This window comes from Dreissena polymorpha, chromosome 16, assembly GCF_020536995.1.
Source record: "Dreissena polymorpha isolate Duluth1 chromosome 16, UMN_Dpol_1.0, whole genome shotgun sequence".
NCBI lineage: Eukaryota > Metazoa > Mollusca > Bivalvia > Myida > Dreissenidae > Dreissena > Dreissena polymorpha.
Genome location: NC_068370.1, coordinates 49512912 through 49536549, shown reverse-complemented (window position 1 = coordinate 49536549; position 23638 = coordinate 49512912). Strand labels below are relative to the sequence as shown.

Sequence of the window (23638 nt, the reverse complement as noted above, 5' to 3'; positions counted from 1 at the left end):
CTCCCTATTGTCTTGAATTAAATCATCAGTACACGTTCATGACGATTACCGTTAAATTTATATTAATTCGACTCAAATTAAGTGTTAATACAAGTTGTCTTTCGATACCTCAATATAATCACAATTTTACAGATTGTGGAAGACCAAATGAACCAATTAATGGCTGGGTGAATATCTCGAATGGAACCGCTGTAGGAAACACGGCAACATTCTACTGTGATATTGGCTACACTGTAGTCGGAAACAATAAAACAACATGCCTTAACAACAACACCTGGAACCGTCCGACACCAGAGTGTAAAGTCAACGGTAAAACAAAAATCACATGTATTGATTCTGCATACTCACGCAACATATTTATTAGATTGTAATTGTCAGAAACAATTACAACTTGAAACATTGGAAAGGTTGACATAGCTTATATTACGCAGTGGAACAAATGATGAAACACGTTTTATGTCGAGAATCTCATTATATCAAAATGTATCGTATCCACAAAAGTAACAAGATAGCATAAGACAGCTATGTGAGCTTATAAAACCGACAAGAAAAGGCTCAAAGGTTGATCCTAAGTTATCAGTAAAGCAAATAAGCACACACTTTATTAGTTAAATTCATTATTCATATTAAATATTTCCATTATGCAAACAAATTATATAAACACTTTTAATTAATGCAATGCTGCATGAAAATGATAGCAACGAAATTCGTTTGTTCTTCTTTTCCTAGATTGTGGGAACCTGACGCAACCGCAACACGGACATGTGGATACCTCTAACGGAACAACATATCTTTCAGTCGCCGTGTATTCGTGTAAGATTGGATACACGCTGCTTGGAAATGTATACCGTCTTTGTTACGCAAACAAGACATGGACTGATCTACCACCGACATGCATAATTAAAAGTATGTGCAATGTGTTGTTATTAAATACGCACGACTTGAAGTGCGTATACATTGTTAAAGGATTTACTTTTGTTCACATTAAAAATTAATTAGCAATTGTACAATCTACCCATATATATTTTGTATGTAAAAACGTCCATTAGTTTGTCTTTATTGTTAACATACATAATAAATGCCTCATTTAATTAATTCCATCCTGTTTCAAATAATTTATTCGAGCTAATTAGTCAATATGTATTGGCATTCTTGGCAGATTGTAAAGATCCGAGCCCGATCTCAAATGGTAATTACACCCTTTTGAACGGCACAACGACCTACGAGTCGACGGTTCGGTATTCGTGTGACGCGGGGTATACACTGTACGGTACCGACATGAGACGCTGTCTTGCCAACAGTAGCTGGACACCACTTGATGTCAACTGTACAATTAAAGGTATCGGTGTACTTCGATAAACGAACGCATCGTTTAAGATGTATCATTCAGGCGACACAGGGTATACACTGTATACAGGCAACATCAAACGTCGACAACATTAAATGAGCATGCGTAGTTATACTGTAATTTATTTATTGTAAAGTATACATTGTACACATTCGTGAAAACTGTTTCATATTCGATTATGTGTGGTCCCGGTTACTTTCAAAGATTTCATTGCGTTGCGCTACTCGGTCTTAACCCCTAATATGCAAAAGAGCGTATATCCAATAACAGCCCTGATTGTTAACGATTGATAAAATTTTACTTTAAATAATAACAAACTGACGACACGAGCGGATTATTAAATCAATATGCGGACCTTTTTAAAACGCAAACGCTTGCTTTTTTCATTTGTTAGTTCCAATGATTTCATTATAAATATGAATTGCTTTTACCATATTGTAAAGTAGAAGTCAGGTATATTTTCTCTCCATTTACAAAAATGCTATTTCCTTATCCTATTTCATGTTTATGAGATAGGTGTTGTTCATTTGTTTTTGGGTCTTCTTATATATTATTTAATTTACATATCGACGTTTGACGTATATCATTAGTTGTTATGCCAAAGTGTAACGTTAATGAACATCAGTAATTGTCATACTTGTTGACAATTTAGCCAGGAATACGCTGCATCTGCCGCATTTTCAACCTTAATTTTGGGTAAAATCCATTGCACTTTCGCGTATAAGCCATTAAAACACAACTTTTATTTATATGTTTTGATAAAGCGCTGATCATATCGGCCCGATCTGATTTATATATCTGAAATGAATCCGATCGAGGAAGGTCAACTGATCAAAATGTCCACGCTCAGTCTTAGTAAACGGTGATGCATAAAATTAAAGTTGGTATATACGATTTTTTTATATGTGTTTAATTGTAATATATTGATAAAATATGCTACAATAACACAACATAGGCCAGAAAAATTATACATTAAAGCCGAATTTCATAAAATGCAGCAAAGACAAATTAGCGCCCCGAGCCGATAGTGACGTACATATTTTCCTACAATAACCGAAGCATTCGTCTTTGTATAAGGATCGGAGATAGTGTTCGTGTGTCGTATGAATAGATATCGTTGCAGAATTTCAAATAAACCGTTAAACTAAGTTTAGATGCACATCGTACATGTATGGTATACATGCTGGCGAATTCGGCTGTACAGCCGTTTTCAATTTCAGAATTAAATATCTGGCTTATTTCGCATTTTTCGACACATGTTCTTCTTAACTTTTATTTTAATTTATATTGAAATATATATATAATACGTTTTTTTACACAGTTTATATAAATTCATAAATATTTGACTAAATCGTATATACCCGCTTTAAGCTACAAATAAGCATATACATAGACCATGCAATGATTCAAAGAAACACATCATATGAAAACTCGACTTATTGAATACACCTGAAACTGTTGTTTAGATCGATCAAACTGTTTAAGATTTAAAATGAGTCTTCAAACAAAATCTTATGAACAGGGCGCTTAGCTCAATGATACCTTTAATGATAACTTTTAACAATACAATAAAGCGCTATGCTGTTTCATTTTTTGGTTCCTCCTTCCATTAATCTGAATTTAATGTAGACGAAAGTTTATTTTTGAAAACATCTGCATCGAATGCTAACCATTCTTACAACAATCACGATTTACTCTCTGGTCATATCGATTTATGTAATTGTTATTATAGTTTCAAATTATGCCTGAAATACAAAAAATCCTAAATTTATTTTTGATTCGTTAACTCCTCATGTATTCAACTTTTTGTATTACTTTACTGTTCACAAAGAAAAATACGTCGTCAGAATTGGTATCCCGATCATGCAGATAGTCTAGCTTAAACTTGTGTGTTTCATCACATAAATTACGTCATCCGAGATATGTTATAAATTGCAAATTCAATAGAATGGACATAACAGTGTGGAACACTGTCTTTGTAAAACATTTTAGTGAACTAACGAAATATGATAATGTGTATTTTATACAGTAACATGGAGCTGGGTCGAACGTCTATAATTGACCCTAGCTGTATAGCGCGTCTCGGGGCAAAGGCTCTCGAACGATACTATTGGCAGTGGGCTTGTCATAGACGTCCGGCCAAGATCTGTCGTAGATTACTGCCTAATTCTATAATACAACTTATATGATATGACTCTGTTCATTTCTTAATGTTGTAAACTTTATATAAGCCCCTTGAATTCCAGATTGTTTTGATAACGTTTTGCCCGAATCCGCAAATATAACTTTCTGGAACGGAACGGTGTACGAGTCCATAGCAACTATACAATGTAATGATGGATACAGAATATTCGGTCGTAACAATAACTGGTTAACAGCGGAAAACATAACGTGCACTGCCTACGGCAACTGGTCTGAATATGCTGGTTGTGAAAGGAAAGGTATTGATGCATGACTATATACATTTCTATTCATCGATTGCTTTAAAATTTCGTCGATGCTTGAAAAAAAATTAGTGCTGGTGCACGCATATAATCATATATAGAACGGTGATTAAGATGTCAGAACACAATAGTTCATTTATTTATTTTCAAACGATGTTGCTGTTGTGAACAAGTGTTATTGACGAAAAGCTGCATACTTGTATGTTTAAGTCAAAATGTACTACTTTATTCTGGAATTGAGATTGGATGTTTCGTATAAAGTTTACTCGCTTTGAAGACATTATCGTACATATTTTTGTGCAGGAATTTTGTTATTGTCAATTCATCATTATTTCGTGTGAATGTGTGCCAGTTATACATGACTATCACGTTCTATTATAGACTGTGGTAAAAAAGAGTCATACGATAACGCTTCTGTGCTCTGGACAAATGGGACACGGTTTGAGTCTTCGGCAATAGTTCAGTGCGAAGAAGGATATCGAATAAACGGTAGTCATGACAATAACGTAACCGATGAAGAGATAAAATGCCAGGCGAATGGTCATTGGTCGATATCACTAGGATGTATCAAAAAAGGTTGTGATGGTCGTATAATTATTACCATGATAATTAATAATATAAATATAGTGCATAGTAATGGTATTATAAGTATGTAATAATAAGAATACTTTTTATTATTATTAATATTATTAATATTATTATTGTTATAATTATTTTTTAAATAATTATTATTATTATTATTACTATTATCATTATAATTATTTTTTATTATGAGTATGAGTTTAAGTTTTTATTTATTATTATTTATTTTATTATTATTATTTTTATTATTATTATTATTATTATTATTATTATTATTGCTATTATTTTATTATTACTATCATTATTATTATTATTTGTATCATCATTATTATTATACGTTTTCGATATAGTTCAATCCAGTCAGTGTGTGTCTGTCTCTTAGAATGTCCAACGGATATTGATGTTAATCACGGTAATGTGACATATTATGCGCGTCTGTACCGTGACATTGCCTCTATAAGATGCTACCCGGGCTATAGAATTAACGGCACGGAAGGCAACAACATCGTAAATCAAACTGTGAAGTGTCAGTCTACGGGCAGATGGCAACTGCCAAGTGGTTGTGTACGAAAAGGTATGTTTGCATCATGAATAACTTACGTTAAGTACGTATTACTCACACTATAACCGTTATAAATTTTGTTAGTTTTTTTATGTTGCATACTCTTTAAGTAACCATTGTTTTTGTTAACTTGTACATGTAAAACCGAACTCCGCATTGACATCACTATCATACGAATACGAAGTTTCGTTTTGAAAGTAATATTTCATGTTTACCATGACCATTCCGTTAGAAAGTTACGTTTTTTAATTCCGTATAAATAATAATACATGTTTCACAATTCGCTAAGAGCTATTCAATGTCGTTGTGGAAGTAAGAATTTATATTATTGAAAGAGTGTTCAATTTCAGATTGTTTAGACAAAGAACAACCCGCTTATGCGAGTGTTAATTACTTGAGCGGCACTCTTTACGAAGCAATAGCAGTCAGCACATGTCGGGAGGGTTACCGTATCACAGGAAGTAACACGAATGGCAATGTATCGGAGGAAATACAGTGTCTGGATACGGGAAAATGGTCTCAAGCATTAGGATGTGAACGAAAAGGTTCTAAAACATATAATGTTTTTGAAACGATTTTGTTCCATTGTATGTTACTATCGTAAAAATAAAACTGATAATGCAATTCAAATGAACAGTTATTAAATATAAATATCCACAAGGCTGCCTTTAATACATTGGTGTTTATGTTTTCATGTGTTTTTCCTTGTTTCTAAATGTATGGCTTTTGATCTCTTGCTTAAGTACAGGACTTCTCAGTGATGTGTTTATTGATCTATTATTGATATAACTGTATTTTTACATTGTTTCTATTTGAAATTGTATCACAAATTCATCAAGCATAGGCAGTCAATTTTGACTAAACGAGTTTTGCCCTCAATGCGTTTGGTATTATTGTTATTTATAAAAAAAATCTGCATGGTAGCAATATCGTTAGCTTATTTACAGGCACTTTTTAGTGAGAATTTTGAAATACCCTAACTAAAGAGCAGAATCGTCTTTAGAACAAATATGCGTTACATATTTATTATGTGTATAATTATGTTAGACTGCGGATCAGCTGTAACCGTACACAACGCCCATGTTAGCATCCAACCATCTGGCAATACTTTATACGAGGCCCATGCAACTGTTACATGCCTTACCGGGTATCGGCTCTACGGACTTCATGACAATCATCAAGTTGATGAACAAATCCAGTGTCTCTCAAACGGATCCTGGCAACTTTCATTGGGCTGTGAACGGAAAGGTTAAACACTTTGAAACGCGCTTACAATTTGTTCCGTAAAAACATGCGGTTAATGTACATTTGTGAGTAGGTACAGTCAAAGTAATACAAAGATATGGTTTTATTAGATAACTCTGAAATCATATTCTCACTTCTTTAAGATCTTAGTTATATTATTTAATATCTTCTAAGGTTAATAATGACTAATAAATGACAAAATACAAACGCTTCATTACATAAGTAAACTAGTTTTGAATAACAAGTATGCATTTATTTCAATTTTTAGAATCATATGTTATCATATTATATGTTTAAATGTGTATTGTAATAAAATAACTATATCTTTAAAGATTGTGGAGATGAGTTGAACCCAAGAAATGCCAACGTGACGTTTCCGAGCGGCACAACGTATCAGTCAACTGCCAAAGTGCAGTGTATTGACGGGTACCGCCTACAGGGACAGAACGACAACAATAAAACGTTTGAACACATTCCATGCACTGATGGCGGTCATTGGGACGTTCCACATGGATGCGAAAGAAAAGGTATCGCGAAGCGAAAGCACACTACGATATCAAATATAAAGTAAACTTCTAACACTTTATTGAAAACAGGATCACGCCGAAAAACCTTTAGTTTACTTTTAGTGTTGTTTTTTACTTGTTCGTATTAATACGCCTAATTAATTGACGGTTGTTTATTAGCCATGTATAACTAACCAAGATTTAAACTGGTTATTAGATTAACATTCGATATGTGTTCTGGAATGTAATTATCATTAGATTAGACTTATTTCACTGTTTATGTCTTTAAGGGTCTATTCTTGCACACATAAACATTGTTGTTGCCGCATGTCATACCTACACATGTATTATCTAATAATTCCTCACCGTTCTTTTGATACTAACTTAAGATCCCAAAACTGAACATGCATTATCCTTCAGACTGTGGAAAACCTCATGACATCAACAACGGAAAAGGTACGCGTGGACCTTCGACGTTTGAAAGCACTGTAAACTATACGTGTAACAGCGGCTACCGCACCGTTGACGTAACCACTCTGAAGTGTAACAGCAGTGGTCTGTGGAATAATAATCCACCAAACTGCACTGGTAATTGTTTAACAAACAACGCTTGTTGATAATGTATTAGGATACTTTGTATACATAGCATGTGTTGTCGCATTTGAGAATTTTGACATGTATGATTAATAGCCATTTATAATATTCTCGTTTGTTGCCAGCTGAATTTTGAGGTTATACTTATTATATTAGGTAAGCCATTAATTGTCATCATTCGAAGTCTTATTAAGGGTTTATAGATTTGTAAAAAAAAAAATGTTTTCTTTCATGTGCACTCGTTAATAAATATAATAATTTAAAAACATGCACATTAAATTTGTTTTAAATAACAAATCCAGCTTATTTACTGTCATATTATTTGTGGAATATTTTGTGCGTTCATTTAAGCATCACTTCGTTATCGAGTAAAAGAAGAAGTAGTAGTAGTACAAGTTTAAGATTAAAATTGGTATTCACATTTTGCTCAAAATTCTGTACAGTATGACTTCATTTTTACCTATGCACATAGATATAGATGAATGCCAGAAGCGCGATCAAAACGACTGTCACTACTACTCCAACTGCACGAACACACAGGGCAGCTACACGTGCAAGTGCATCGAGGGTTATGATGATCTAGAAGGGAACAGAGGTCGAAAGTGTGAAGGTGAGATCAATTGACATATCTTCAGATGTATCAATATCATAAAGTCATACTCGACTGACCATTCATATTTATTCTTTGATTATAAATTTGGAGTATCGTTTTAATTTTAGATCCCTTATTTAGTTTTAAAATGTTATACTTATTTACCGCATACATTGAACGTACTTAATATCCAAATAAAACAATAAGTCTTGTTATTTTAGAAACAAAAATGGCCTTTCATTAAAGAACTATCAGCATTATGGTATGTTTGGTTATAACTTTTAAAACATACTGCACGCTGTCTCGTTGACAAAAAAAAACCAGTTCGAGTCTTGGCTGAGGCAAACGCTGTTTCCTTTTTGAAGCTTTCTATTCCACTACCGATTTATATCATTGTGCAATATCCACAACGCTGGGTTATGTGATATGTTTTACATCAATAAATTACTATAGATCACAACGAATGCGAAGACCCTCCGAATACCCAGTGCAGTTTCTGGCTCAACAAAACGCGCGCATGCGTGAACTTGAATGGTGGCTATATTTGCATTTGCAACAAGGGATGGAACGGCACGAAATGTGATAATGGTATTGGCGAATTGTGTTCATGATTTAACTATCTTGTTATTATTTTTATAATGCGAACAAAACGTATACATCTGTATCTGTGAAGCGTATGTGAAAAAGGGTGAGATCAATGATGTTCAATGTTATTTTAACGTGTTGCCATAAAAGACGGTGTAATATATGATCGAATAATATTTCCCCCGAATTTAAGTCATTTTCATTTTAGAAATCATTTTCATTACAACACTAAGTGACATATTTTTCTGTATCTTAATATACACATTTCACTAACTGTTTCACATCAAAGACTAATAGAGTATATGTGTCATTTAACTTTAATAATTAATGTATTATTTGCAGATATTAATGAATGTTTAGAACCACACCCATGTGGGGAACATGCTCATTGTACAAACCTTTTTGGAAGTTATAACTGTTCATGCCCGCCTCAATACCCACAGGGTAACGCTTTCCTTGGCTGTTTCGGTAAGCATCAGTTATCGTTTAAAACATGTTATGAAACTAATTAATACCTCTTATTTCGTCGTCGATTAGTTTTGTTTAAGATTAAATCTGTAGAATCAATATATGCTGTGCACTTCAACCTCATTGTGCACACATTTGTATTCAATTGGATATGTGTATGTGTATTTTAATTTAAGTTTTTAAAATCCATTGTGTTTTCTACTTGCTTATATATACCTTGTTTGTTAAGTCACTTTTAGGTTATGTATTTGAAGATGTTAATTGGTCGACACTCATGAACACAATATATCATTTCAATCGATTATCCGTTTATGTTGATGTTTTAGAGCCTGTTATCATTTCATTTGAGACCAATGGTACAAGATTCAATGGTGACAACGAAATCTTAGATACATTTCAAATACCCAACAGGTTTCCGTACTTTGGAACATACTACACGTTATTCAGGGTAGTGTATCCATTTTATTATAATATTCCAATAGTATGTACGTTACATATTAAACAAATGAAAACAACGCCTTACCGATATTAAACAATGTTTAATTACAAGTTTGTCCCTTAATATTGTTCTTTAACTGGTGTCACATCCTACCTTATTTTTAACACCGTGTGTATTCCATTAATGCTAGCATTTAATTTAAATTAATACTTTGTAATAGAAGTGTACCGACCCTTTCTGGATGACGCTCGCACATTGTGCTTTATCTAAATTATGCAATGTTTCAAAAAAATAACGTTGTGTGTTCCAGCCAAGCATGGATGGATTCCTTGCTCTCGACTTCCAGCCACTTTACAATCAATATGGAGGCGAAACTCCCAGCGAATGGACAACTGCTATTCAGAAGCATATCGTCATTGCCCCGCTATGGACTAACATTGACAGCCGAAATATATCAAATGGTGGTCTGTGGATTCACGTGTTGACTGACAAAGACAAGTCTGACGTGGTAAAAATCCAGGACCTCGTTCGCCAATACACCAACCAGACCGAGTTCAATGTCACTGTGGCCCTGGTCGCCACGTGGAAACACGTTACTATTCACTCGCCTTACGAACCCGGATATGAACTCGTCAATCATCAGGTTAATTACAAATAGTGTTTTAATCGATCTTTTTGACAATTATGAATTGTGTATGACTTTTAACTGTGCACATCACACCAGTACACCTGTTTCTGCTCGCTTTTTGTGATAACCAATCATTTTAAATGTTCACAATATACGTAATTTAACACTGAACATAATCAGACAGAAACTAGTGTACTTTCGTTTAAAATAAAAACACAATAACACAAGTCCATTTAATTTAATTACTGTTGATTCGATGATGCAATTTTAATGTATTTTTTATTGAAAATATGCATGGTTTATTTTCAGTACATCCACTTCTATTTTTATGTGAATTTTGCAATTGTATTTACAGAACCTTTCCATGCAAGTCATATTAGTGACAGATGGTATGTACACGTATATTATGTTCAACTACGACAGAGAACAATTCAGCATCAGACCACTACAGGAAGTACCTGTTGCCAGTGGTTTCACGCATTTGGACTATTCCGCATCCGTTCTGTCAACAAGAAACAACTTTACAAATCTAAATAAGGAATCAAACGTTTACCCGGGTAATTTATAATACCACTTCAATTTTCGGAGAATGAATGTTATCATGAAGTGTGTTCATATTGTATTCAGAGTATACTAAATAAAGATACAAACAGCTAAAAATTTCGGAAACGTGTCTGGAGTTTGAAGTAATACTACAGTTTAAAAAAAATGATCTTCAATTTAACCTTTATCTTTTGTCAGAAACACAAATACAATTGCGCTTAAGATATTGACTAAATAGGCTAATGTTTCGGATAGATCTATGATATAAAGTAACGTTTGGAAAAGGCCGTCTGGTTTTATTCAATAGTTAATTGCTCATTAACTTTGTTATCATCATTTTAAAGTTGCTTGTTCGCGTTATAATTTGTTAAAGTGTTTACTCAATATTGTGTTTTGCATAGCATTCCCGGGCCGATGGCTGTATAACGTTACAACTATAACAGCCTCAATGTGGAATGAGACCAGATGTTTGCAGTTTGTGAAGGAAAATAACCGCACATTAAAGAGCTGGATAACAGAACAGCTGGTGTATGCATTACCCTGTCCATGCCAAGAGGTGCTTATGTTGGAGGTATGAAATTCAATCGTGTGTTAGCTTCAATTTGTTTATGAATTCAGCTTCATTCAAGAATAAAATATTAGCTATTATTGATAAATTATTTAGTACAATGAACTATATTTACTCAATTAATATGTTTAAGTGAAGTGTGTTTATATACAGCAACCAATAGAAGAGCATTACTAATAGGCCGTATCCTCTTGTGTATACTATTTTTAAATGGGATCGCCTGTTATAATATCGACGGACTTCATTATTTAATATTTTGCCCATTGAGCTTATAAACATAGACCACGAGACAGGTATAAACTGGTGGCCGTATTCATCCTTTGTATTTTAATATGCTTTAGGATTACACGTTTACTCGTAAAGACGAGATATTACCGGGCATCGGAACAAAGTTCACCCACACGACATGCTACGAGTCCTGGTTCTTCAGTGCCTACGGGATCAAACAGAGATGCTGCTACATGTGAGTTAGCATATTGCATTCAAATAAATTTAAATAAGTTATTTATTTGATTCAGGCGACACATGTTTGTTTATGTGTTGTGTTGTGCGTCTTGTGTTTTAATTGTGCAATCAGTGTTATTAAATGTTACTTTGAAAATTCCATGTTTTCAGGTTCAGCAAACTACAGTCTCAGTATCCGGGGGCTGTAGCAGCGGAGTTTGAGAACACCACCATTGCATCACTCCTCCAGGAAGGCTACTACCAGTGCTGCTCTCCTGAGGGCAGCAAGAAATACTGTCACCTGTACCAGCAGATCAACCCGCCTGATGACTGCTCCAAATACACGATCAGCGATGAGATACCACTGGACGATAAGAAAGACACTCCACAGATTGAAGACGTGTCGGTGGATGTGGAGAAATTAGCAGCGAATCCTCGAAATCGGGTCGTGAGAAATGTACAAAGTGATGGTGAGCAGAGACAATCCGAATCGAATGTTGACAGTGTTAATAACGTGTCCATGTTTATGACTATGTACAGAAATCTGAAAAAGATGTTTGGGTTCGGATAAAAATAATAGTGTTTTTCCCGAAGGTAATCATATAACTTGACATGAAATGACGTATTGCATAATGTGTGAACTGTAGCATGTAAGTTTGAAGAAATCTATGTGGTGATTTTTTCCAGTCATAAACATTATTGTTTCAATACATATAGAACATGTTGCAGTGTTAGTGTAGTGTGTGTCTTGTGTGATGATGAGAAAAATATTAACATCGTGTGTTGACATATTAATCAGAAAAGGTAGTAATATATAAACATTATTCTCAATTTTAAAACGTCTTATTTCTTTATTGACTTCAATACTTGGTGCTCGATTGTGCCGCGTATTGTGTCATTTAACGATAAACTAAAGCTCGGGCGAAATGAACACACTTATGTTGATAATGAAGTTTGTAAGTGTAAGGATATTTATAATTATCTGCCCCTCATTAAGAGCCTTACACGTACAAGTTGTACAAATCGCTCATCAATTGCTCCTTTATTTCACTAAAGGTTTCCTGGTAGAAGTGGGACACCAGAGAAGGTTTATATTCTTTACGGCCAGACTTTTGTCATTTGTGTTATCTAGTTGCTTTAAATGCGCCATATCAAAATAGTTACAATAATCCCTACATGTAAACCTTAATTAAATAAACATACTCGTCATATGAAACCTTTTATAATTGTGATTATATAAAACGTACACGTTATTGAATTTAGCAATAAAATATTCATGTATGTTAGAATGCATCATTTTTGTTTTATTGATTAAACCGACCTTATTGTTTTACCTTTCTTTTTTCTAAAAATAATAAATCTGCCTCGGCTATTCTCTTGCAATTTACAATTATATTCACGTCAGACAGAGCAACACAATGACCATCAGGTGTGCAGCCTAAAAAAGTAACTACCACTGACCTATGAAACTCTTGAAATATTATGTCCGCAAATATGTGAAACATACAACAATAACACCATATCCGACGATTGCATACTTTCATTATAGTAGACTAATATTAATCTAAGCACGCTGACGTACGATTGACAAAAACGACACTAACTACACAAACTTAAAATATATCCAAAGCAACTTTCGCCATGGCTCATTTAGTACTACGATAACAACATATTTTACCGCGCAAAACTAACATCACAATGTCACAACTTTCTGGCAATACACACCATGGCATACACCAAACGTACATTATCAATGTAATTTGAAGAAAAAAATGAAAAACAGAGTAATCGATAGGTTATTAATAATAAATTGTTATACACGAATAGTCGTCTACTTGGATAGAAAATATATGATCATATATGTTTATTGATGCCTAACACGGCTTCTTGACGCCAACAATCTTGATTGTATTGATAAATATGAAGATTGGAATATTGCGACAAGAAACATAATGGAAATTATATTTTAAAAAGTAAGGTGTTTTAGGATAAACGCTATTTTCTGCTTGATTTAAGCAAGTTTTGAAAAGGACTTATTTAAGATAACTGAGAACGAAAACCGAGAGCGGAGAATGAGGCTTAAACAGGGAACATCTAAACATCGTCTAAGTGTATGGAATACACGAAGTTATTTTGACAGGTTTAACTTCCGAAGACTAGTAACGGTTAAGAACGAGACTTTTAAAGAATAATCCTTTCGTCAACCAGCCAGCTCGGCACAAACTTGAAATGTTAGAGATAGCATCTGTCTCGGATGTTGCCACACTCAATTCAAGAATCTGTAGGTTTGTTTTTCAGCAATCAATAATTTTATACTTATCCTATGTCTAAAAATGATATTATTCTGACGTATGACATAACGGCGGTCATTCGCGCCATTCCATCTCAAAGAGTATCTACATATGATGAACTTAGTGATTTCCCATATCTGTAGATGTTGTATCTTAATAAAATACTATCCTTCAGAGGGAAGCTCCCTATTTGTGCCGCCTTGCCTCCGTACACTTCGTAAACCAAGCAATACTTGGGAAAATTGCCGTTTTAAATAACATCCTATATAAAAAATCATCTAAGACAGCATTAAGTTGCGTTTTACAGTGACTGATGTTTGACATAGCAGATTTTTTTTAATATTGTTAATATGTTGAAATGTCCGAATGTCTCTGATTTTAAAGAGGCAATATCATTGGTAAGCAAACATGTATATTACGTATTTCTTTTGTATTCGAAAATACAGAAATGCAACCGATGCAAATGACAATAATACACACACTGTATTAAGGATCATATTCAGAAACTGAAGTTAATTACGAGCTGGCTGAGTAAGAACCAAAATATACGTAAGACACGTCCTACTTGAGGTTCCTTTTCTGAAGCATAAGAGTATATACATTTTAATAAAATACATCAACGCGAACAATGTATATGCAGTTGTGCTTTCAAAGAACAGGCACGAAAAGCATTTGCGATGTATAATAGGACGCTAAAATGACAGTGTATTTTAATTCTTTCTCATCAGAATACAACATAAAGACATTACAATAATCGATTGACCAAAATAAAGTTGCGTCTAGACTGTCGTCAATTTCATCTTACTAAATACTTGTTCATGCAGTAAAATTAATAGCCGGTATTGTAATCTACTGCTGACCTGAAGAAAGTCCAGGACAGTATATTTTACTCGCTTAAACACCAAGAGAAATGCACGTAAATAAAACTACTGAATAAAACTTTAGAACTAGATGTTTGTGTACATTGGTGTATAATTTGACAGGGCGTTGTTATACGCATGGTTTGTTTAAGCCAGGAGAGTAAATAACAAGGGCGGGCTCGATTCTTATTTAGGGGCATCGGATGTGTCTGGTCTTGGGATGCATCCATGACGTATAAACACGTACATTATAAATAGAAGATATGGTTAGAATGTGCAGACAGAAACGTTGTCGTGTTTTCTGAATGCGTATTACTCGCACTTCTTGTAAAATTGTATGTCATCAAAATCGATATACATTTAACATATGTTTTGCAATACCTCAAACTGTGTCGCATCTAAATGCCATTCTTACTTTGAACCCAGCAACTTTTGAAATAAAGACACGCCAAGCGTGTGAACGTGTAAAATTATTGACAACCGACGGCTTAAAGTTCAGCCGGTGTCGCCTTAATTATATAATGCTTAAGTAACACTTAATGTCGGTCGAATAAGGACATTTAGTTTGCAAGACAATATAAAATAAATATAAAAATCATAGATAAAACACATATTTTAATAAAAGATGCATGTTGCATGTTGTCATTGCTGCGAACGGAAGATAAAAGCGGCCTGTGAATGTGTACATTTATTCTGCAACTTTCTATTTCAGAGATATCCTGATAGTATTTGTTGCATACATTTAACTCAAAATATTAAGTTTTAGGATTTTAGAGGTTTTCTTTAATAAATATTTATTCAAATGGAACACACAATAGTTTATAAAGGTTATGTCATATGCAAATACTGCCTATCGACTGCATTTAATTGGCAATGTTTAAAAGACAGCGCTGCAATCTTAATCAAAACCATTACCAGATCTCGTTACTTAGAGAGTTCACTGTGAATAGATAGGAAAACACGAATCAATTTTCACCGACGACAATGTGACAATTGTGTTATGGCGAATGTCCAGACGACAACGATGCCAGCATTTTTAGTCGCGATATACATAGGGGTTTTCTGTTGCGCTTCATCTAATGCAGAGTGTAACGGTAATTTTTAGATCTAAAATTTTCCATAATCAGTTTTTGTCAAAAAATATTAGTTTACTGATTTAATACATTGAGCCAGTACAAAAACAGTTTAGAATGTACATAAACATGTCAGCTGCCATGGATATCGGTCTCAACATAATTAGTTTTGGTTTATTTACTATTTTACCTAAAACATTAGAAACATTAAAGGGAGTATACACGATTTCTATGTCAACAAGTAATTCTTGCAATCTTAAACCAACATATGAATATGGCCTAGGAATGCTCAATAACATAAATTAACAATCTGTAAATGGTACTAGAAATAAAATATTGTTTAGTTCAGTAAATGTCTTAACTGGCTGGTTAAAGGCGATGCCGACACTTTTACTCGTATTTGTTAGGAAACAAATTGTGTCTTTGTGTCGTATGAACGAATCTGCAGAAAACTAAATTGAGATCACATCGTACATTCATGATATACATGCTGGCGAATTCGACTGTACAGACATTTTTGACTTCAGAATTAAATATCTGGCTTAGTTCGCATTTTTCGACACATGTTCTTCTAAACTTTTATTTTAATTTATATTGAAATATATGTATAATAAGTTCTTTACACATTTTATATAAATTCATAAATATTTATAAAGGTCGTGCATACTCCCTTTAATAATTTAAAAGATAAATACAATTAAAATAAGCAGAACATGTTTTTCTTGCTATAATAATACATTGTGACACCAACGAATTGCTTCTTTATGTTGTATTAACGGTGGAATTTATTGCAAAAGGATATTTTATAATGATGTTAAACACTTGCTTTAAACTAAGCTTCCTACTAATCGTAATAATGCAGGGCATATTAACATATCTAAATTAACGTTGTTTAAATCCGAATGAAATCATTTAATTGTGGTCCACAATTTATGGGTACTACATTATTCCCCGGCTCGATAGACATTTTAAGTGTAAATGTATTTTAAACCAGCCGAATTATAATTACTGACCTTCTAAATAACACGAAATATGTTAGACAACAACTAAAAATACATGATCGTGTATGTGCACATATCATTTAAAATTTATTAAATACGACCGTCACACGATTAAATACTTTTAAGTATGTTTGTTATTTCTAAAACCTCCAATAAAAATGCATAGCCTTTACAGTTGAAAGTTGAATGCATGTATAATAAATATAATAGTACGGATGGCTAGGTATATCAATACAGTCGCTTTTTAATTAATATCCTGATGGAGGTTAACTTTCTACTTTGTATTTTATTGTTCAAGTATTATATTTTAAGTATAGGTTACCTTAGGTCTGTACGATATTTACCGCTATCAATCAAAGTCATTTAGTGACAAACGTAATAAAATGCCAATATCTATCAACATGTGTTTAATAATAATTTGTGGTCGGAAGTCCCGTAAAAATAAAAATGAATTCCCGTAAAAATAAAAATGAATTATGTTGGCATTTCTTTATTAACTAGGACATAGTACTACATTAAAGGCCCAATGTCCGGTTTTCAATTATTCCTAGATTTCAAATATTTATTGTTTGATTAAAAATAATATAATATTAGAAAAAAAGATAATAAGCAATGTAACACGTAACAGTTATTAACTTTGTTTATAAGCACTTCGGGTGGAGTATTTAATTGCATGTATCAGAATTATTTCGTGTTTTTTATAAACGTCTTATGTTGGTTCTTTTCTAATAGTTTTCTTTGAATTGTATATGCTTGTGATAACGATACGAAGTACTCGTATATTAAGAGCTGAACAGTTTCAATAATGGGCTTAATACAATAAATATAACTAATATATTTAAAACGCACGTATTCTTTATTGTTTACAATTTAAAAATTAAATTAAAATGCTATATGCCTAAAACTGACAATTGGCCATTATAACGTGGTCATGTAAAATACTACATGTAGTACACATCACTACAATTGTTTCCGCTAATGACATACACATATCCCAGAGACTTGTTCGTTAATTGTCGTAATTTTGAAACACAACTTAAATTAAAATATTATATGCCTAAAACTGACAATTAGCCATTATAACGTGGTCATGTTATATACTAGTACACATCACAACAATTGTTTCTGCTAATGACATACACATATCCCAGGGACTTGTTCGTTTATTTTCGTATTTTTGAAACAAAAACACAATTAATTTGAAAGAACATAGGCGACCTCTCTCTATCGGACCCTGGAGCACTGTCTTGCACAAATGACGTGTCCACACCACGCCAGTCGCCAGAAGGTTTTTGTAGACACGTATTCAAAAGCCTGTATCCTGCATTAGGTGTCCGCGTAAAGTGTCAATGGCGCGTAGCTTTACAGTATAATGGATACTACGAGGCACTTGGTGGGGAAAGCTAACGGAAATTCATGCTCGCGCTCCTTCATTTAGCCTTTTGGTTAGGTATTGAAGTTTACTGCTGGTGCTATCCGTAAGGTAAATGTCGTCAGCGAATCTTAAGTTAGTTATGAATCTGCCACCGATAGAGATAGAGGAGTGTTTGTCCTGGAGGCTATCCTGCATTATCTCCTCAAGCAGAATGTTAAATAGGACATATACGAGCAGACGTGGGTGGTCCCATGCATTATCTTATCAAGGGTAAAGTTAAACAGGTCGTTGGAGAGAAGACATCCCTTACGGACGCATTCCGGTAATTAATTCAATAATTATATAAGTCGCTATTCTGTCAGTTGAGAAGTACGGCGCTGCTAGCGTTTCCGTATAGTTTTTGGTAGAATTGCACCAGCCCTTCGTCAACTCAGAACCTGATATTGACCTTAATAAATATGTAGAACAGGTCTGGGTTCGGGTGAAAATAACGTAATATGAATTACGGCGTCATATAGCCTTGAAGATATGGTAGACGCGAACCTCCTCTGCTTTCTTTGTGTTGTCGTGTGTTCCTTTGATTTACTATCTGCCATCCTGACTCTTAATCACAACCAAAGTAATGCGTACACTTATAGTTTAATAGTGAAAAGGTGTGTGTGAAGAAAGCTGGTATGTTTAATGTAGGATAATAATAGGTACGTATTGTATATCGAACTTTTGCAACGATTGGCCCTCATCAGTAAAACTAACATGAGAAACACTTACTATAACTGTCATTGGCAAGTAAATTTCATCTTAGGTGTATAAGTTGTTGTTTTTTTGTTATTTTCTTTTCATTTTGTTTCAATGCCATTTTGTCTATATCTTATTGTCATAAAACAGTATTGTCCGTTATCAGCTTCATCTAATACAATATCCATTCATATATATTACGACTACGATGTTCCTTTATACATATTAAATGAGCATCGCTCTGTGAAAACGGGGTTTAATGCATGGGCGTAAAGTGTAGTTCCACATTAGCCTGAACAGTCCGAACAGGCTAATCATGGGCCACACTCTCTTTCTAAATGATGTGTGCTAAGAAGAGACTTTCTTTACATGAACTGTATACTAAAATCGGGAATTGGCATCATAATGAGCCTTTGGAGAAATATATGTATGGACCAATTTGAATGCCGTTTTTTATCTTTATACTTTACCCGACTTAAAATATATGTGCAACAGCGACTGTGTCTAATAGTTATCATTTTCAAATCGGTTTAAAAACCGCGTATACTCCGGATGCACACTTTGCCGTTTGTGGGCCTTAAATACACAATTAGCATTTTCTTAACCATATGTCGAACAGTTAACTACGTGATCAAACACGTATGAAAGATAAGGACATGCAACGTTTCCGAAATTAATTTTATTGCGTACAGACAGCATTAGGGCAATCATGTTACGTATGTTGATGGTTCTGCTGTCCGGATTAAATTTATCCTACTGCATTGTTTTGTGGGGTATGTTGTTAGTTTTTCTAACTTAAGTTTAGGAATCGTTACATTTTTAGTATTTAAAAAAACATATTGCAGTTTATGGTTTATATTGGATCGTCATACCACTTGATGGCAATGGTTTCGAACATGTTACTAATACCACGTTTGATAACCGTCATATTGCATGAAATAATTTTGAATTATGACCGTTGATTAAAACTCAAATTAGCAAAATAATTTTATGTTGTCTTATAGAAATTGGTAGTTTTCGGTCAATATATTTACTTTGCATAAACCAATAATGATGACATTGTGCGTATAACTAACTTGAATAGAGACCCAGCTATGGATTGTGTTCAAGTGGAGTTTATGATTAGCGTGAATGGTTAACTAGATTTGTACAGTGCGCTAATAAGTTTCAATAAAGTCACTTTTACTAAAATAGAACACAGCTTTCCGTTTAAGGACGTACGCGGCAGTTTAGTTTTACGCAAATTTGTTTTGACTGTAACACCGGTTGCGCAATAAGTGTATGCTTTTTCGGATATTCGAATAAAAACGGGATGCATATTCAATAAGGGAATGATGACAAGAAATAAGTACTATGAAGTTTAGAAAATTGATAAACAATGTGCAGCCCCTAAATAACACATTTAGAATCGACTATCATTCCTGCGACTTTAAAAAAAACTTTATTTATCGCGTTTTTGTAACAACAATCAAGAATCTCATTACGAAAAACAGTCAATACTTCCTTATAACTGAAAATGTTTGTGTCGCAAGAACGACTTGTTTAAGACGGATAGCTTTCCTTCAAATTAAGCAATTTGTAATTGAATCATCATATATTTAAAACATGCCATCAAAGTATATGTGTTTTATATAAAGAATATAATCAAAATTGTTATGCAAGTTTCATCTTATGCTTAAAAAAACAAATCGGAAAACTTTAATTTCTCAAACAACGGCTTAAGGTATCAACTTCTATGTAGTGTTGTTTGAGATAATTTACTACATAGAATATCTGATGAATTAAAATTATTCATCCACGACGCTCTGATACTTCTTAACCATGTGCGGATGGTGGTGCATCTTGCCGCACGTGTATATAATACATGCATACTTTTTTGCGCTTAATTAATTTTTCTCTGACCAATATGATTGGAAAAAAAACTAACATTGTGTTTATTTTTGGTAAGCAAATGATTAAAAAAAACACATTGATGTACACTAAGACATTTACAGGCTGGTCAATCGTTAAGCAAAGTATTTGAGCGATTGCCGGTACCGCACCTGCAACCCATTTATACTACACACATAACGTCATATTACACGAATGCAATGCAATCTAAATCTTTCTAACTAAATATAGTGGAATCCTTTTTTTGTGACACGTTGAAATGCTTAAGACAAGACATGGGATCACGTGTAGCATTTGGGAATTTGATAAGGCCCGTATTTTGGAATGGGAAAACAACAGCCTTTAAAATACAATATAAAGAAGTGAAACTCCAGCTGCTGGAGCAGTATTGAATTTTCATTAAAAACAATTAGTTGGCCCTTTATTTAAGGCAAGTGACCGATTGCCCAAACAGTACAAAACAGCACAATACAGCACAATACAAATCAACATAAACACAAAATATGAATAAAGCTGGGGTCACCTCCTTGGAACGGTCAATGCAAAGCATTGGGGGTTTAAACCTGGTTATAGAGCGCTCAACCTCACACTTGGCCCAGCAATATTCATAATACATTTAAGTGTAAATAAAATTTAACGTCATAGCATTGTAACTCAAATTAAACAATAATAAAAGGGAATTAAAACGCATTCAATTTAATTACTATTTAATTACTCAATTGCATTGAAGATACAAGAGTAACAGAGTTACAACTTTTTGACGAACGATCAAATAAAACTATTAACTATAAACTGTAAACTACATGTAGTTTTGATCAAATTATTAGTAATAGTTAAATGTAAGTCTAAATACGCAGCGTCTGTATTGGATATACACGATCTATGTAAGACTAGTTCTTTTGGGTAGATTTTGTGAATATATTGTTCAAATAATGGATTATCTAAATTAAGTATGTCATCAATGTACCCACTAGTAAGGTTAAAACAATTAATCAAATCTACTTGCTTAGTTTTAGATAATTCTAACATAAATTCGCTTTCATAACAATATAAAAAAGGTCAGCTATAAGTGGCGCACAATTAGTACCCATAGGAACGCCAATAATCTGTTTAAATATTTTACCATTAAATTCAACAAACAAGTTATCCAAAAGAAAAGTGAGTGCTGCACAAAAGTCAAGACCAGTCCAAATGATGTAATTATCTAATATCTGATTAGTAAAAAAATCTGTTTTAGTGTTTAAAGCTAGATACAAACACTTCTCTCTAGCAAAAGTTTTTTCAATCAAAGAAACAAGTTTGGATTTTATTAAAGCGTGAGGAAGCGTTGTATATGGTGTAGAAAAATCATAAGTACTTACCTGTGACACCTTATATTTTTTATTTTCAATTTTATCAATAACTTCTAAGGTGTTTTTTATTGACCAAAATAGGTTAATATTACTATTTTCATAAACTTTATTACAAAATTTAGCTATATGATATCTAATAGCACTCTATGCAGATGTAAGATACACTGATAATTGTTTGGTGGTACAAGACACTGAATTAGCGATAAAACGACTTTTATATGGCGTCTTATGTAATTTAGGTATCCAGTAAAGTGATGGCAATTTCTTGTCAGTAATATTGACTATTACATTTAACTTTATGCATTGGGCAATATGGGCGGTAATAATTTCATTAGGTTGCTTATTGTACTCACAATATGATGTAGTTTGTGAAAGTTCTTGTGAAATAGTTTGAACATAAAACACTCGTCATATTATTATAACATTATTAGCAGCCTTATCAGCAGGAACTAAGACGAATTTAGATTTTAAGTCTTCAAGCAATTTACAGAGATTTTGTTTATTAAATTTAGGTGAATGTGGTAGGGCCAAAGGGTGTGTATCATAAAAACATATTTTATTCATGGCCATACTAAATAAAAAAAATTCCAATCATTGAGTGCAGTAATTTTAGCATTTTCCTTCCTGCACCATTTAGTGCAATAATCATGTAAGGATGTTACGATATTCTTAATGCAGTCATCAAAATCAACAGGAATAGGCAGTCTGTACTTAGGGCCTCTGCGTAGCAAATTTCTAAGGTACAGCATGTAAACGATTCTCGATTCTCAATAAGATATATTCTTCTAACATTTGACAGAACAATAACCCGCATTATATTGAGCAAACAGGATCGGATATTTATTTATTTAGTTCATTTTCATTCGTGATGTGTTGGAACTTAGTATTTATTGTTTGACTGCGGGTTGTATTTTGAATTGTTATTGTGAACAAAAGAGCCTGGTGACTTAGTCAATATTCTCCTCTAAAGGCGGAGGGATATAGAATTGGCTTTGCCCGACCGTACGTCAGTTAGCCCACGAGCCTTTTGGTTAAATTGGCATGAAATCTATATGCGGCAAGGTATTTAACGTTTTCCTAAAAATGTAATAGTTGGATAAGATTTTTATCGTACACAAACTGTGAAGATAAAAAAATCATATATATTTCCCTAACAATTCCAATAAAATGATACTGCGTTAATATACAATAATTCATACAAATGATATGCCGTGAATTGGTGAAGTCATATCAAGAATCACCATTAATACCGTTGATATGCCCCTTTAAGTGTATTTTATACGTATTGTTTTTAATTGAATACTTAATTAACCTAATGTAATGACGTCGATACACATCATTTATAATTTGTGTTTTCATTATATTCAAATATACATTTGCATACAACAATAAAATGGTAAAGTCATATCAAGAATTTAAAAGACAATGTGGTATGCCCCTTTAAATGTATTCAATTACCTTTTTTTGTTTGGTTCAGTATAAACTTATATTTGTTTGATCTTATGAAATGAAA

General features: G+C 33.3%; 1 protein-coding gene across 1 annotated transcript in view; it reads left to right on the top strand.

Moving 5' to 3' along the window:
* The window catches only part of LOC127861839 (sushi, von Willebrand factor type A, EGF and pentraxin domain-containing protein 1-like), a 31538-nt gene extending 19419 nt beyond the window's left edge, over positions 1 to 12119 (top strand). The window contains exons 9-24 of the mRNA XM_052400519.1: positions 133 to 309; positions 1160 to 1327; positions 4739 to 4948; positions 5287 to 5481; positions 5984 to 6184; positions 6514 to 6708; positions 7108 to 7275; positions 7754 to 7891; positions 8327 to 8461; positions 8801 to 8926; positions 9253 to 9374; positions 9676 to 10008; positions 10349 to 10550; positions 10938 to 11107; positions 11446 to 11567; positions 11720 to 12119. Coding sequence (XP_052256479.1) covers positions 133 to 309; positions 1160 to 1327; positions 4739 to 4948; positions 5287 to 5481; positions 5984 to 6184; positions 6514 to 6708; positions 7108 to 7275; positions 7754 to 7891; positions 8327 to 8461; positions 8801 to 8926; positions 9253 to 9374; positions 9676 to 10008; positions 10349 to 10550; positions 10938 to 11107; positions 11446 to 11567; positions 11720 to 12119 — 3062 coding nt within the window. The remainder of the gene's footprint in view (positions 1 to 132; positions 310 to 1159; positions 1328 to 4738; positions 4949 to 5286; positions 5482 to 5983; positions 6185 to 6513; positions 6709 to 7107; positions 7276 to 7753; positions 7892 to 8326; positions 8462 to 8800; positions 8927 to 9252; positions 9375 to 9675; positions 10009 to 10348; positions 10551 to 10937; positions 11108 to 11445; positions 11568 to 11719) is intronic.
* The last annotated feature ends 11519 nt before the right edge of the window (positions 12120 to 23638 follow it).